The sequence below is a fragment of the Pongo abelii genome, chromosome X (genome assembly GCF_028885655.2).
Source record: "Pongo abelii isolate AG06213 chromosome X, NHGRI_mPonAbe1-v2.0_pri, whole genome shotgun sequence".
Taxonomy (NCBI): Eukaryota; Metazoa; Chordata; class Mammalia; order Primates; family Hominidae; genus Pongo; species Pongo abelii.
The window spans coordinates 16,243,688-16,261,103 of NC_072008.2; the positions used below are offsets into that span (position 1 = coordinate 16,243,688).

The window sequence follows — 17,416 nt, forward strand, 5'->3', positions numbered from 1 at the left end:
TCAGGCATGTGCCCACAGACCTAAGTGAGGACAGGCACTCCTGTTTTTGCATCCAAATGTTGCATTTTCCAAATGTTGCATTTGCATCCAAATGTTGCATTTTCCATTTGCATCCAAATGTTTTGCATCCAAATGTTGCATTTTCCATTTGCATCCAAATGTTTTGCATCCAAATGTTGCATTTTTCTGGCCCACCTTGCCCCCATCCCATGCTCATATAAACTTGAGAGACACAAAGTGGCTGGACATTGAGAGGAACACACCAGCAGGAGAACACACCAACAGACACCAGCAGATGCTGGCAGGCCATCAATGGTGGAACAATGTGGACACCAAGGGGAATTCGACCAGGGCAGTCAGAGGAGGATCTGGCCACTGGGTGGCCTGACTCCAGGGGAAGACCACCTTCCCACTCCATCCCTCTTCTGGCTCCCCGTCCATCTGCTGAGAGCTATTTCCACCACTCAATAAAACCTTGCACTCATTCTGCAAGCCCACATGTGATCTGATTTTTCTGGTACAGCAGGGCAAGAACCCGGGATACAGAAAGCCCTCTGTCCTTTTCATAAGGCAGAGGGTCTAATTGAGCTGATTAACACACAACTGAAAGAGCACACTGTAACGCATGCCCACTGGGATTTCAGGCGCTGTAAACAACCCTAGACACTGCCATGGGGTTGGAGCCCCAAAACACTCCCCACGACCTGCCCGTCTGCATGCTCCTCGTAGGGGTTTGAGTAGCAGGGCACTGAAGAAGTGAGCCACATCCCTGTTGCATGCCCTGTGAGGGGGATGAGGGAATACTTCTCCCTTTTCAATAGCAGAGGTTCTCCATGAGGGCCCTGCCCCTGCAGCAAACTTCTGCCTGGACATCCAGGGGTTTCCATACATCCTCTGAAATCTAGGCAGAGGTTCTCAAACTTCAATTCTTGACTTCTGTGCACCTGCAGGCTCAACATCATGTAGAAGTTGCCAAGCCTTGGGGCTTGCACCCTCTGAAGCCAGGGCCTGAGCTGTACCTTGGCCCCTTTTAGCCATGGCTGGAGTGGCTGGGACACAGGGCACCAAGTCCTCAGGCTGCACACAGCAGGGGGGCCCTGTGATGGGAGGGGCTACCGCAAAGGTCTCTGACATGCCCTGGAGACATTTTCCCCATTGTCTTGGTGATTATCATTTGTTTCTTTGTTACTTATGCAAATTTCTGCAGGAGGCTTGAATTTCTCCCCGGAAAATGGGTTTTTCTTTTCTATTATATCATCAAGCTGCAAATTTTCCAAACTTTTGTGCTTTGCTTCCTCTTTAACACTTTGCTGTTTAGAAATTTATTCTGCCAGATACCTTAAATCACCTCTTTCAAGTTCAAAGTTCCACAGATCTCTAGGGCAGGGGCCAAATGCTGTCAGTCTCTTTGCATAGCAAGAGTCACCTTTACTCAAGTTCCCAAAAAGTTCCTCATCCCCATCTGAGACCACCTCAGCCTGGACTTCATTGTCCATATCACTATCAGCATTTTGGTCAAAGCCACTCAACAAGTCTCTAGGAAGTTCCAAACTTTCCCACATCTTCCTGCCTTCTGAGCCCTCCAAACTGTTCCAACCTCTGCCTGTTACTCAGTTCCAAATTCGCTTCCACATTTTCGAGCATCCTTATAGTAGCACCCCAGTCTCTGCGGGTACCAATTTACTGTATTAGTCTGTTCTCATGCTGCTAATAAAGACATACCCAAGACTGGGTAATTTATAAAGAAAAGAGGTTTAACTGACTCACAATTCTGCAAGTCTGGGGAGGCCTCAGGAAACTCACAATTATGGTGGAAGGGGAAGCAAACACATCCTCTACATGATGGCAGGAAGGAGAAGTGCCGAGTAAAAGGGGGAAAAGCCCTTTATAAAACCATCAGATCTCATGAGAACTCACTCACTATCATGAGGGCAGCAAGAGGGTAGCCGCCCCCTTGATTCAATTACCTTCGACTGGGTCCTTCCCATGACACATGGGGATTATGGGAACTACAATTCAAGATGAGATTTGGGTGGGGACACAGCCAAACCATATCACATGTCACTGCCCTAAACAAGATATGCTCCTTGTTTTGCTTAAACTCTTGCAAATAACCCCTAACAGGCTCTTATTTTTATTCTTTACTTTTTTTTTCTAGATTATGCTTCCTTATACATGCCTCTGATCATGTTGCTCTCATGCCCACATTTTGTTATTGTCCCCATTTCCCAGGACAAAATATAATTTCTCTGACCTTGATTTGACTCCCTACTTCCCAGGCTTATCTCCCACTGTACTATCCCTTCCCTCTGCACCCAGAGACTCCCTCCATTCACACCTTGCTCCTAATTGTTCCCTGACACTTCTTTGGGCCAGGGTTTCTCAACCTGGGCTGCCCTTAGAATAACCTGTGGAGTTTTTAAAAATCCTGATGACTGCCAGGCACAGTGGTTCACACCTATAATCCCAGCACTTTGGGAGGAAGTGCTGGGATTCAAGGCAGTTCAAGGCAGGAAGATCACTTGAGCCTAGGAGTTTGAGGCCAGCCTGAGCAACATGGTGAAACCCTCGTCCCTATAAAAAAAGTACAAAAATTAGTCAGGCATGGTGGTGCACACCTGTAGTCCCAGTTACTCTGGGGACTGAGGTGGAGGATCACTTGAATCCGGGAGGCAGAGGCTGCAGTGAACCAAAATCAGGCCACTGCATTCCAGAGCAAGACTCTGTCTCAAAAAAAAAAAAAAAAAAAAAAAAATCCTGATGCCCAGGTCCTGCCCCTGAACAGCTGAGTCAGAATCTCAAGGAGGGGGAACCCACACATCTCCATTTCAAAGCTCTCCAAGCAATTGCAATAAGCAGACAGGGTTGAGGACTACCTCACCTAAAATGTCCTCTTGTCTCTCAGCTGGGCTGAATCCAACCCATTCCCCAAAGCCCAGCTGCGGTGTTCTCTCTCCATGAAGCCCTCCCATGCTCCTGTACTCACACAGTACTTTCTACATGGGTCTTATTTTTTTAAATCATATTCTGCTTTGAATTATATTTACTTGTGTAAATGCTGATCTATCCCAGTAAATCAGGAATTGGCAAACATTTTCTGTAAAGGGCCAGAGAGTAAATATTTTAGGCATTGCATGATATACAGTCTGTGTCATGATTACTAGATTCTGCCTTTGTAGTATGAAAGCGGTCATAGATAACATGTAAATGAGTGAGTGTGGTTGTGTTCTAATAAATCTGCATTTGCAAAAACAGGTGGTGAGCTAGATTTGGCCTGAAAGCTGTCACTTGCTGACTCCTGCATGAGACTAATAAAGCTTCTTAGGGCCGGGGACCTTTTCTTCTCCATAAAGCTTTCTTTCCTTCCTTCCTTCTTCCTTCCTTTCTCCCTCCCTCCATCCCTTCCCTCCTTCTTTCCTCATTTCTTCCTTTTCTTTTCCCTCCCTCTTTTTCTCTCCCTTCCTTCCCTCCCTCCCTCGTTCCCTCCCTCTTTTTTTTCTTTTCTCTTTCTTTCTTTTCTTTTCTTTCTTTCTTCTCTCCTTCCTTCCTCTTCCTCCACCCCTCTCTCCTTTCTTTCTCTCTTTCTATCTCTCTCCTCTTTGTTTCTTTCTTTTCTTTTCTTTCCTTTTCCCCCACCCCTCTCCCTCCTTTCTCTCTCTCTCTCTTTCTTTCTTCTTTCCTTCTGTCTCTCTCCCTCCCGCTCTGTCTCCCTCTCCTTCTTTATTTCTCTCTCTGTCTTGCCATCCCTCATGTCTATTGCATTGTCTGAACCAATCAGAGAAAACCACAAAATTCCCTTTGCAGAGCTCTATGTGATCAGTTTCTCACAACCACAGACCCAGAGCATGAATAGCCAAAGTGAGGCGGGAAGTGTCAGAGTTAATAAATTCTGCCTTTTAGGCAACTATTAGTATTTACCTTACTTGTCATGCCCAATAGGACCATCAAATAAACAATTGTCATTTGTGGTGCACAGATTAGCAGCACCAACTAACACTGACTTAATTCACCATTATTAAAAATGATGCCCACTCCAGACAAGAAGTAAAGGAACCATGACTCTCTGGCCTGTAGTCAAAGGCAGGGGGAACATTCTGAGAGCTCTTTAATGTACATCACTGTGAGTGGTCAAACTTGTCATAGGGGCTCATATTAATTAGGAAACATGTTGGCGAATGCCATGGTAAGAAAAAAATAAACTTTCTTGCTAACCATCTGCAAGTATTGCTTTTTTTTTTTTTTCTTGAGATGGAGTCCCACTCTATCATCCATGCTGGAGTGCAACGGCGCAATCTTGGCTCACTGCAACCTCCACCTCCCGGGTTCAAGCAATTCTCCTGCCTCAACCTCCTGAGAAGCTGGGATTACAGGCACCTGCCACCACACCCAGCTAATTTTTGTATTTTTTCAGTAGCAACAGGGTTTCGCCATGTTGGCCAGGCTGGTCTCAATCTCCTGACCTCAGGTGATCCGCCCGCCTCAGCCTCCCAAAGTGTTGGGATTACAGGGGTGAGACACCACGACCGGCGAGTATTGTTTATTTAAAATAAAACTATTCCCATACCGTCACACTCATCTCAGCCTGAGACAGACCTTGTGTATCTTAATTCACTTTTCTTCTCCCTACTCCAAATTGTATATCAAGTAATAAGAAGAAAAATACCGTGCACAAACTACTGGTTTGGAATACATAGCCAGAGCAATAAGAATACAAAAATAAATGAGAGCTATGAATAAGGAAAAGAAAGAGACAATACTCAGTGACCACATGATCATCTACATATGTGATGTCAGATCACCTGAAAAGATTGGGGACTCACAAAATCATGTGGCCCTACCCTTCCTTGGAGAAAGCCAATCTATTAGAACCAAAGTTACAGCAGAGGCTAAGTCTGGCTGGTAAAGAAATGGAATAGACCAACTGGCTTTATTTTGACCACCCACCACTTGTCCTGGGCCCCCTGCCTTGAGCTACAGCTTCCTGATCTCTCATCACTTCAGGGCAAGGAGCCATTCTCTGCAAAGTTTGCGGAAGAAAAACTGTTAAAGAGATTGCAGGGATTTGGCATTTCCCAGGAAGCCTTGAATTAACGAGACAGGAACCAAGATGTGAAGCCCCATGTAGGAGGACTGAGGATACCATCATCCCAGAATATTGGAGGTCCAACAAAGACCAGCCTGTGGCTGCTCTCAGCTGAGGCTGAGCATCTCCACAATTATCCTTCAAGGTTCTCAGGAGCATAAGAGACTTCAGGAAGACAAACTCAGGTCAGTAGAGGAAGGACTGTGAGCTTCTGATAGATACCAAGGTGATGACCCTGAATTAAGAATAAAGGAAGGAACAAGCCAGAACAGTGGGGTCCCATAGAATCCTGCCCTGGCTGACAGCCCTTGTCGTTCTGGAATAGTCATTGGTAGATTTGGCTCATCCTGATTACAACTCTGTAGTCCCAGGAATGTGAGGACCTTGATCAGAGGGGAGCAGCCTCAAGTCCCATGAGGATCGAGTTCCAGGACTAGTCAGGTGTCAAGGTGAGGAATTTCAGGGAGCAATTAGAAAACCACACATCCACACTAGAACAGAGGAAGATACAAAAACTCTTACCTCCACCAACCCACATCTCCCCTTCCCTGCACCGCCGCTGCCACACCATCCCATCCCCACTCCTGCCACCCCATTCTTACCTCTCCCGTGACTTGGGAAGCCCAGGAAGAGCTGTCAGGTTGAGGTGACTGTCATTTCGGCCTGGAGGGTCTCAGGGAAGAGAGAATCTTGGTCTGGTGGGGGAAGCCCCAGCTGTGCATAGTGGAGCCCCAGAAACTGACTCGAATCAAGGTGAGGACCGAGAGTGACATAAGGGAATGGTTATCAGCAAAAAATAAAAACAAAAACAAAAAAATGCTTAATCTTGTCAGCCATAGCAAAGACCTCAGCTGAGGACTCCTTTTTTTCTGCTTAGATGCTCTAACGAGGGTAGTGACTCTGTCTAAAGGCAAAAGCACAGTTCAGCTGAGAGAGGAGAACTGGACACTCACTGGAGTCCCGGAGAGGACACTGAGTACACTGGAGAGGACTTCTATGCAAAAAGGGGCCCCGAGCAGAGCCCCGCCCCGCTTTCAGCCCTGGGAGACCCAGCAGGGACTTGATTGGATGTGGCTCGCTCCGACATCCGCCCGCCCGGGAAGCTGCCGGAAGGTGAGGATCTTCGTCTGAGGGACGCCACCTCAGGCTACCAGAACCCCAGGACTGGTTGGGTATCAAGGTAAGGACCCTGATCGTGGACTGAAAGGCCCACCCACACGCAGCCAAAGTGACCACCCTGTGTCCCCCAACCCCCGCCCCCGGGTACCCACCTCCCTCAGCCGAGGGAGGCTCCAGTCAGGCTGTGGCCCTGACTTCTGAGAGGGCACCAGGGAGGGGAGGGTTTGGTGTGAGGGTGAGGCTTCGGTTCTGCAGAGGGATGGACTCCTAGGCCCTAATCGAAATGAGTTTCCTGATGCTGATGAGGAGACCTCTCCCAAACATGGGAGGCCCAGGAGGCGGGCATGGTAGCTCATACCTGTGATCCCAGTGCTTTGGGAGGCTGAGGCGGGAGGATTACCTGAGCCCAGCAGTTCCAGACCAGCCTGAGCAACAAAGTGAGACCCTCTCTCTCCAAGAAAGAAAAGAACAAAAACTAGCAGGACATGGTGGCCGGCGCCTGTGGCCCCAGCGACTCGGGAGGCTGAGGCGGGAGGATTGCTTGAGCCTAGCAGGTCGAAGCCGCAGTGAGCCATGGTCACGCCATGAGCGTGGCGACAGAGCGAGACCCCGTGTCTGTCACAAAGAAAAAAAAAAAGGAAAAAGCAAGAGAGCCAGGGAGAGCCAGAGAGCCAGGTTTCTGCTGCCCTGTTGTCAGCTCTGGGAGACCCCGTGCAGGCATAGCCAGACAGGGCATGCCGTGACTTTTCCCTCTAGCAACTTTGGGACGTGAGAGCTTGGGCCTGGGCCTGACTGACTCAGGTCAGTGGAGCGGCCTGAGTCGCGTCCCAAAGAGTTGGAGGTCCCACCCTGAGCCAGGTTCAGAACCCTGAGGCAGAGCAGTGGGGTCCCCTAGAGTCCCACCCCTGCTGTCACGCCTTGAAGGCCCTAAACAGCCTTGAGAGGATGTGGCTTACCCTGAATGTCCAAATCTGAGGTCCTATTGAAGCAAGGATCTTGCTGTGAAGGGTGTTGCCTGTGGTGAGCTGAGGATGGAGTCCCAGGACTGGTCAAGTAGCAAGGTGAAGATCCTGAGCCCTCAGTAGACAGGGCTGCACGGAGGGTTTCAGCAGAGGAGGGCTTTGGTTGCAAGACTGGCTGCCCCAGGTCAGCGGAGAAAGGAGTCCCAGGCTCTGTGGGGAGTGAAGGTAAAAAAAACCCTGCATGAGGAGGGAGGAAAATGGCCATTCCAAAACACAGGAGACCACATAAAGTCTCAGCTCTGCTGTGCACCCTGGGAAACCATGGGCAGAGCCATTAGCATTTGGTGACCCCTCGTGTCCTGAAGGGGTCGGGGTGGTGTTTCAGAGAAGTGGCTCTTTTGCACCAATGGGCAAGGCCCCACTCATGGCAGGGTGGGAAGGAGGACTTAGTCCCTGGTGGGAGTCAAGGGGAGAACACTGAATGAGAAGAGGGAGCCCTTCCCAGGGAGAAGTAGGCCACATAGAGCACCACCCATACTGTCACCTCTGGGAGACCCAGGTACGTTGGCATAGTGAGTGGCATTTCCTCCCAGGGCATCTCAGGGAGGTGAAGAGCCTGGGTAAAAGGGACAGCCTCAAGACAGCTGCTGGAGGTTGTTAAGCTCTTGCCAGGAGTCAAGGTGAGGACCCTGGGACCAAGGGGACCACCCATGTGTAACTGTGGGGCCAACACAGAAAATCTCCACTGCTCCCAGTCTTGGGAAATGATGAGCATTTGTGGCCAGCTGAGGTGACCGTCACTACTTCCTAGGGGTATTTCAGAATGGAGGGGCTGGTATGAGGGAATAAGTCTCAGGTTAAGACAGGAGTGTTTTCCAGGTAATGATGGGAATCAGGGTTAAGACTCTGAGTGAGGGCTGAGGAGAGCACTCACCTGGATCCGGGGGCACCACAAAGTCTGGCTTCCTTCTCAGGCCTGGGAAACCTCAGGAGAGGGAGTCGGATAGAGGGCCCCTCACTTCTAGCCTGTGGGGGCTCAGAGTGGACACGGCCTGGGGCTGAGGCTGGAGGAATCTGGTGGGCTGAGGGACATGTCCCACATTCTGCCTAAGTGAGAACTAACAGGGCCACCGAACCCAGAACATCAGAGGCTCTGAGAGTCCAGACCCAGCTACCAGTCCAGAAAGGCCATGAACAGGGGTGGCTGGAGGGGCTCATGCTTTCTTTCCCCTTGGGGTGGGGGCGGGGTCTCAGGAAGGTGAGGGCCTTGACCCTGAAGGGAAGGGCCTCAGATAGTGAGGACCCTGAGGAGCATGGAGCCACCAACCCCAAATTAGTAAGAGGACCTCAGGATCCCTCCCTATGTCAGAGGTTTGAGACCCCAGACAGGGATGTCAAGCCCAGATGGCCTCAGTTTCCCCTCAGAGGAAACAGAGAAGTAAGGATCTTGGTCCCAGGCAGGGCTGGCAGGCTGCAGGGCAAGGAGCACTGTAACTTCCTCCCCAGGGTCCCCAGGGGACAGGCTGCCCTGGAGAATAGGAGCCTGGTGGGGCTATGGAGCAGGGTCCTCAAGGACACCTGCATGGAGGCCTCCTTAAGGTGATATCTCCCCACTGAGGGGCTCACACCCTCTGTTCCTCCTGCTCCAGGTGCCCACCTCCTGCACCCTCTTGCCTGCTGCCCCTAAGCACAGTCATCATGCCTCGCGGTCAGGCGAGTAAGCGCCGTGCCCGTGAGAAACGCCGCCAGGCTCGAGGTGAAGACCGATGTCTCACGGCTGCTCAAGCTACCGCAGCAGAGAAGGAAAAGCTGCCATCCTCCTCCTCTCCTGCATGCCAGAGTCCTCCCCAGAGCTTCCCCGCTGCAGGCATTCCTCACGAGTCCCAGAGAGCCAGCTACCCCAGCTCTCCTGCTGCAGCTGTTTCACTCACAAGTTCTGATGAAGGTGCCAAGGGCCAAAAGGGGGAAAGTCCCAACTCTTTCCATGGCCCATCCTCCTCTGAGAGCACAGGAAGAGATCTTCTGAACACGAAGACGGGCGAATTGGTGCAGTTCCTGCTCAACAAGTATATAAGGAAAGAGCCCATTACGAGGGAAGCCATGCTGAAGGTTATCAACAGAAAGTACAAGCAGCACTTCCCTGAGATCCTCCGGAGAAGCACTGAGAACGTAGAGGTGGTCTTTGGCCTCTACCTGAAGGAAATGGACCCCAGCCGTCAGTCCTATGTGCTTGTTAGCAAGCTGGACTTTCCCAATCAAGGAAGCTTGAGCGATGGCGGGGGCTTTCCCCTGAGCGGGCTCCTGATGGTTCTCCTGAGCACCATCTTCATGCGTGGCAACCGTGCCACTGAGGAAGAGATATGGGAATGCCTGAATGCGTTGGGGATGTATAAGGGTAGGAAGCACTTCATCTATGGGGAGCCCCAGGCACTTGTCACCAAAGATTTGGTGCGAGAGGGGTACCTGGAGTACCGGCAGGTGCCCAGCAGCGATCCTCCACGCTATGAGTTCCTGTGGGGTCCCAGGGCCCGTGCCGAAACCAGCAAAATGAAAGTCCTGGAGTTTGTGGCCAAGCTCAATGATACCGTTGCCAGTACCTACAAGTCCCGGTATGAGGAGGCTCTGAGAGAGGAGGAAGAGCAAGCCAGAGCCAGAGCGGCAGCCAGGGCTAGCGCCAGGGCCAAGGCTAGCAGGTCCTTTCAGCCCTAGTGAAGTCTCAGGCAATCCTCACTAAGAGATTGAAAAGGGCTGTCCACCATTTCAGTATTTGGGGGTAAGGTGGGGCTAGAGAGATCCCAAGATGTGTCTATCTTTTGTTCTGGTTATTTGCAAGCCACTTGTAGATTCCCCTTTCTCTTCTGTGTCTACCGCGTGTTCCTTTGAAAGAGATTGACTTTGATTCAGAATCTAAGTTCATGAATTAGGTGCCTCACACAATTATTGCTGTTTATCACATTGAAGAGTGATGTTCTTGTATTTTGTAAAACAAATTGGAAATTTTTACTTATTAGATTGTGATCTAGTGCAAGAAGAAATAGCATTGGAATAGCGATTGGCTTTAAACTGTGAAACAACCAAACACTGCATCAGTTGGGATCACAAGATGGTGGGAAAAAAGTGTCAATTGATTGGCAACCTTTGACATTTAAAAATCTTATTTCTTTAAGTCTTTTGTTGTGATAAAATGAAAAGCTATATACTCACAGTTGCTATGTGTATTCAAGAATGTTGGAGAAATTAAATCATAAAGGAGAACACTTGCTCACTGGCTCTTTTGTTCCTTGTGCTAGGCAGTTCTTGTGTTGCTCTAAAGGCGTACCTGAGACTGGGTAATTTCTAAAGAAAAGAGGTTGACTTGCTCACAGTTCACCAGGCTGTATGAGCGTGGCACCAGCAACTGCTTCTGGGGAGGTCTTGGGGAGCTTTTCCTCATGCCAGGAGGGGAAGAAGGTGCAGGCATGTCACGTGGCAACAGTGGGAGGAAGACAGCCAAGCAGAGCGGGGTGGGAGGTGCTACATGCTTTCAAATGACCAGATCTTGTGAGAAGTCACTCACTATGGCCAGGGCAGCACCATGCCATGAGGGACCCTCCTTGATGGTCCAAACACCTCCCACCAGGCCCCACCTCCAACACTGGGAATTATATCTCAACATGACATTTGGAAGGGACAAGCATCCGAATTATGTCATTCACCAAACATGAATTGAACATCTGCTCTTTGACAGTCTTCATGCTAGTTCTGGGAAAGCACAGACAAAAAAGACCCAGCCCCTCACAATGATATTTTGGAATCCAAGAGCAGCTCTCCTATTAGGAACACGGTGGGGTTGGGGTGGGATGCGTGGAAGAGACACATTGGAATACCTAAAGGGCAATCAAGGTACTGGAGAGGAGAGAGGAGATTCAAGATAGGATCCTCCCTGCATTGCCCCTCCTCTACTATAAATGCCCTGGGACAGGGCAGGCTGGGAACTTGAGACACTGCCAGTCCCTTAGTAGGAGGGCATTTCAAGTTAGCCTGCATCAGGGGCTAGATGAGGCTGTTGTTGAAATGGTGAGCAGAGACCAGACCCTCAGGTGGTGGGTTTCAGAGTGGACAGACTAGGCCTTCAAGGGAAAAGTGGTCCCACCAGTTCCTTAGGGATGAGGTAGACCAGAGGGGCATCCCCACCTGGGGCAGGATTGGAAGGACTCCTATGCTGTGTCCCCATGCCAGTGAGCACAGTGCACTATATAGATGGTTTGCCTGCTGTGTTAGGTTGTTTCTGAGAATGAGGGTGATGCTCCCTTCAGGTAGGATGTCCAGCAGCCACTGGCCTGGTCCTTTTGTCCCTGGCCTGGGGGAGCCAGACTGCTCCATTAAAAGGGAATGGAAATGAGGTGCACTGCATAGGATGGCCAGTTCTTTGCCAGAGTTTTGGTGGTGGTGAATGAAACTAGGGATGGGTTCAATGCAAGGGCAGCTGGGAGGGAGGAAAGGTGTTTGTCCTCTGCACACCTTCTAGCGTCTTCGTGGTGCATCTGACTGGGGAAGTCTTCTTCACACCCAATTAAAATGACTGATCCTCTCATGGGGAATGATTACTCAGTTGGATTTAGCAAGCAGCATTTTGGCTCATTTGGTTTTCTTTGTAATAGAAGACTGCATACTCCCTGACATCTCTTACGTAAAAAAAAAAAAAAAAAAAAAAAAAAAGAAGAAGAAGAAGAAAGAAAAGAAAAAGAAAAAAAAATTAAAATTTCAATGTGGTGCATGGTATTTTTCTGGCATCCAAATAGTCAAGGTAAGTAACTGCCATTTAGAAACTCTCCATACTTTCCAGACACTGTCCTAGGTTCATAGCATCCATTCCATAGACGCCCTCAGTCCAAGAGGATAGGCCTTATCAAACCTGCCTCACAGAGGAAGAACTCGAGTCTCCTAAAGTCTGCCAATATGCCTGAGTTCATAGTGCTTATAGCTGGCAGGGAAGTGGCAGTGCCAGGGTCCGAATCTGTCTAAAACCCACACGACCCCAGTCCTGCCATCCTGAGGCAGGTCTTTTGTGTTGTAATTCACGTTTCTTTTTGCTACTCCTACATATATCTCGGGCAATCAGAAGAGGACTTTATACAAAGTACTGATTGGGAATATATAGCCAGAGCAATTCGAGTATCAAACAAACAAAAAAGTGGGGTGGGTTGGGGTAAGAACAAAGAAAAAAGAAAATAGTCGATGATAATATGATTACCTCCATTTGTATGCAATGTCAGATCACCTCAAAAGATCAGGGGCTCACAGGAAGATCTTGCTCTACCCCTTGCCCGTAGAAAGTCAATGGACTAGAAACAACGTTCCATCAGAAGCTCTGTCTGGCTGCTGAAGGGAAGAAAAAGAGGAGATGGTGTCATCTCTGACAGCCTGCCCCCTGTCCTGGGTCCCCTGCCCAAATGGCAAACAGTCCTGCCCTTGCAGATAGCCTCAGAGGCCCAATACAGCCTTGGTCGGATGTGGCTCACCCTGAAGTTTCAGGAAGGTAATGACCTTGGTGGAAGGGCTGTGGACTCAGGAAAGTGAAGGATGGTGAACCAGGACTTGTCAGGTATCCAGATGAGGACCCTGAATGTGGACTGAAGGGACCACTCTGCTCATTATCCAAAAGATCTATGTCCCCCAGTGCTCCACCCCTGTACTCAGCCCTGGGAGGATGGGCTGAGCTGCGGGCTGCCTTCTGCCTGGCAGATCTCAGGGAGGGGAGGACCTTGGTCTAAGGAGTGCTACAGACAGAAGAGACCTGGATCTTACCTGGAGTCCAGGTGAGAGAGCCAAGTATACCGTTTGGACCCCTGTCCAAACGGTGGAGGGCAGCAGGGCTCCACCCCTGTTGTCAGGACTTGGAGCTCTAGACAGGGGTAGCCAGGATGTCATAAACCTCCATTTCTCCCTTCCAAGTGGATAAGGATGTGATGGCCTTGTGGGGAGTCTTTTAGATTCAGGTCAGTAGGGGGACCTCTGACAAACCCAGGATAGAGCATGTCAGCTCCAGGGCTGTCAGCACTGAATGCCCCCTGGCAGGGCTGGTGGGGTGATATGCCCCTTCTCTTTCTTGTAGAGGATTCCAGGAATGTGAGGGCCAACTTTGAGATGTCAACTTCAGCACAGTGGAGGGAAGGGGCCCAGGCCACCCTGTCGCCAGTTGACATGATGGCACTGAATGTGAACTAAGAGGTCCACCACCCCAGAAGAGCAAGCCCGCACTACCAGCTCTTGCCATCACTCCAGGAAAGCCCAGGCAGGGCTGGCAGGTTGCAGGACAAGGTGCACTCTAACTTCCTCCATGGGGTCCTCAGGTGACAGACTAACAGGGAGAACAGGAGTCCCATGGGGTCCTAAAGCAGCACCCTCCAAGACACCTGCACAGAGGCCTTCTGAAGGCCAAGGTGGCACCTCCCTGCTGAGGAGCTCACAAACCCTCTGGTCCTCCTCCTCCGCATGGCCGCATCACATGCCCTCCTGCCATTGACTGGCCTGCTGTCCCTGAGCACAGTCATCAGGACTGCTGCTCAGGAGAGTCGATGGGAGCCCTAAACAGAGTCTGGATGAGGACCCTGAGTGCCCTGGAGAGGACTTCTCCCCTCAAGAGTGCACTGAGACAACCCTTGCCCTGCTCTCAGCCCTGGGAGACCCCCAAGGGCCTCAGCCGGATGTGGCTCACTCCGACTTCCACTTTGGAAGCTTCCAGAACCAGAGGATCTGGGTCTAAGGGATGCTGCCTCAGGCTACCAGAATCCCAGTGAGACAGGAGAATAAGGTCTGGAGGCAGGGAACCTAAGGTGGATTCACACAGACTTCCTAAACCTAAATCAAAAGGGAAACCCCAACTTTCCACTTTTGTCCTAATTATCAAAAGGACCGGAGGCTACTCCCTTTGCAAACCAACCCCCTTTTCTGCTTTCCACAACCAGTCAGACGCTTGCATAGGAGTGCAACTTTGTAACTTTAGCCTCTGATTGCTTGCTTCCTGCAACCAATCAGATGTTTGCATAGGAATGTAACCTTTGTAACTTCACTTCAGCCTCTGATTGGTTGCTTTCTGCAACCAATCAGACTGATTGCAGGCCACTACCTCATTTGCATGGGGTGAACACCAAGTAATCAATGGGCAACCTTTAGGGGGTATTTGGATCCCAGAAGATTCTGTAACAGGGCCCCATAAGCCACTGCTTGGGTCACTCCCACCCTGTGGTCTGTACTTTTATTTTCAATAAATCCCTACTTTCTTTTTTTTTAATTTTATTATTATTATACTTTAAGTTTTAGGGTACATGTGCACAATGTGCAGGTTTGTTACATATGTATACATGTGCCATGTTGGTGTGCTGCACCCATTAACTCGTCATTTAGCATTACGTATATCTCCTAATGCTATCCCTGCCCTCTCCCCCGACTCCACAACAGTCCCGGGTGTGTGATGTTCCCCTTCCTGTGTCCATGTGTTCTCATTGTTAAATCTCTACTTTCGTTGCTTCATTCTTTCCTTGCTTTGCTGTGTGTTTTGTCCAGTTATTTGTTCAAAATGCCAAGAAACTGGACAACTTGCACTCAAGATCCTCCACCGGTAATCCCAGCACTGTTTGGGTATCAAGGTCAGGACCCTGATCGCGGGCTAAAGGGCTTACCTGCACACAGCCAAGATGGTTGCGTGAGCTGCCCCAGTCCCTCTGCCCCTGCCCCCTGCCACCTCAGCCCTGTCCCAGCTGTGGCTTTGACTTCTGCCTGGAGTTTTCCAGGGAGGGGAGGGCTTGGTTTTAGAGGGACGGACGCCTAGGCCCTAATGGAAGCAAGAACCCTGACTGACACTGATGAGCGGAACTCTCCCGAACACAGGGTGCCCACGAGGTGGGGCGCAGTGGCTCACACCTGTGATCCCAGCACTTTGGGAGGTGAGGCAGGAAGTTCGCTTGAGCCCAGCAGTTGGAAACTAGCCTGGGCAACAAAGTGAGACCCCGTCTCTCCAAGTAAGAAAAGAACAAAAATTAGCCAGATTAAATAGCAGAATGAAATGGCTCAGCAAATGGCTCAATTAAGGGAATTTTTTTTTCTTTTCTTCTCCCAAGGCTGCACTAACCAATGTTAGGAGACATTTTTGATTGTTACACTAGGGGTAAGGGTGCATAAATGGGATCTAGCGGGTAGATGCCTAGACTCCTGCTAAACAGTGTCCCACAACAAAGACTTTTCCAGCCCTGAATGTCCTTAGTGCTGAGATTGAGATATGCTATGAAGTGGTAACCCATGAGGGTTTTGCCCACAAAAGGATGACTTTCTCAAAATTCACATACTGTTTGACCTAGGAATTTCAGCTTTAGGAATTTATCCTGGCGATATACTGGTACATGTTTAAAATAACATTCCAGGGTTATAATTTCTGAATTCATTATTGAGATTACAAAAGATCGGGCAGGTCCTATTAGGATGACTCAAGTCCATCTGTCCTCCAGAGAGTCTATTTAAGTAATGGGAAAACTCACTTCATTCTTTGTCCCAAAATGGATGGGTGGGTGACTCCCAATACTACCCTCTCCTTCTCTGGCAATTGCCGGCTGGTCCAGTCCTCTCCAACCTTCAACCATCCTTAGATTGTTTTTGCTCTACAAGCACTAATTTGGATGCCTTCCTTCCAACTCCAGGAGACATATATCAAGCTTCCCCTAGAACTCTCCCAGCCTCTATGGTGGCTCCAAGGCTCACAACTCAGACTTTTGAACCCATCCAACCAATGAATTATGTTTCTAGTCTCCTCTCCAGAAGCACTGCTGCTCTTGATGCCTCCTCACTTGCAGTGTGGTTAAGGAAGAACCCCTTTTTCTCACCCCTATGGGAATGAGAGAGGAAATACACAAAAATCTTCACTCTCATTAGTTTCCTGATGGATCCCTCCAACACATTTCTAGCTCCTTCAGGCCATTGAGGTTTTTGACTGCTGGACTAGGTTTGCCACCTCTTTGCAAGTCTTTCTGAAATGTGTGGGCCTTTGTTACACAGCATTTTCATCCTTGGGACTTAAGCCAAATCTCACGAACAGGAAAAGTCCCATGTACTATCCTGCTAGAGAGGTATACATCTCTATGCTCTTTGAACAGCTGTTTGGAAATGGGAAGGTCCTACTGTCTGGGGAAAATTTCTTTTTATCCAAATTGTTTGTATTGGGTGCATTTTGTTTTTCCAAATTGAGGGATACTAATGTCCCCCATCTTGTACTCTAATTCTATTTTACATATAAACACAAAGTAATTTTTGCACTAATTTTTACAGGAGTGCAGTTACTGTTTAAAATGAGCAAAAATTGTACTGAGTTTTATTTTATTGTATTTAGTTGTTCAGAGTCTCAGAAAATTCTACCATTGATGACATCACTGTTCTTGTTACTTGGGTGGCCAATATACACACCTCACTTTTAGGTGTCTCATTCACGGTATATATAGATGGCATATATTATAGGTATATATACAAATATTTAGCACTTATTACAAAATGGCAAATATAAAGAAAAAGTGCAAAAATATTCAGTTGAATATTCTTTTATTTCTCTTAAGTCTTTCAAAAGTAGGTGTAAGAATCTGATTACTTCATTGTATCTTCTAGTGTATTCATGCTAATTATTTACATGTTTAAAAATATTTCATTATAAACTGCTTTTTTCTCTTTCATATCACTAGACAGTATGTTAAATTTATACTGTTATTTATCTGGATGAAAAAGTTATATTTTCTGCAAATTTCACTTCCAGATAGTTGACAGGGGATCAAAATTGTTTAAAGTATAAAGTAGCATTTGGGTCTGATAATATTGAGAAAAACTAACATAGAAGAGACTCTGTAAGAAAATATTTAGGCTAAATTGCTCAACACACCTAGATTTGATTCCTTGCTCTGCGACTGACTGACTCTCTGGTTCTGGACAAGCTATCTTTCTGAGCCACAATTTCTTTATCAACAAAATGGATTTTGTAGAGTAAATAGATAATGTATGGAGTAAATCTGGTTTATTGTTGGTTCTCAGTAATCTTGTTGCCATTTCTTTTGTTCTTGTCTTGGTTGTTCAACGATTTAAGACCTTCCTTTTGATTTAAGGCCAATTTTTTAAAAGTGACTAAAAACATTTCAGTACCATTCATACAAAGGTAACTTTCATAGCAATAATAGGAATTATCTTACAAATTCGTTCATTTAGAACAGAGGTTCTCAACCAGGGGCAATTTTGTCTCGAT

At 48.4% G+C, this 17,416-nt stretch overlaps 1 protein-coding gene across 1 annotated transcript; it reads left to right on the top strand.

The window, feature by feature from the left end:
* Positions 1-671: 671 nt before the first annotated feature.
* MAGEB17 (MAGE family member B17) lies at positions 672-10,364 on the top strand. The gene is given in 5 exon segments (XM_054544816.1): positions 672-725; positions 4,144-4,183; positions 5,002-5,190; positions 5,193-5,268; positions 8,814-10,364. Coding segments are annotated over 5 exon segments (1,419 nt in total). The 3' UTR covers positions 9,874-10,364.
* Positions 10,365-17,416: the final 7,052 nt, after the last annotated feature.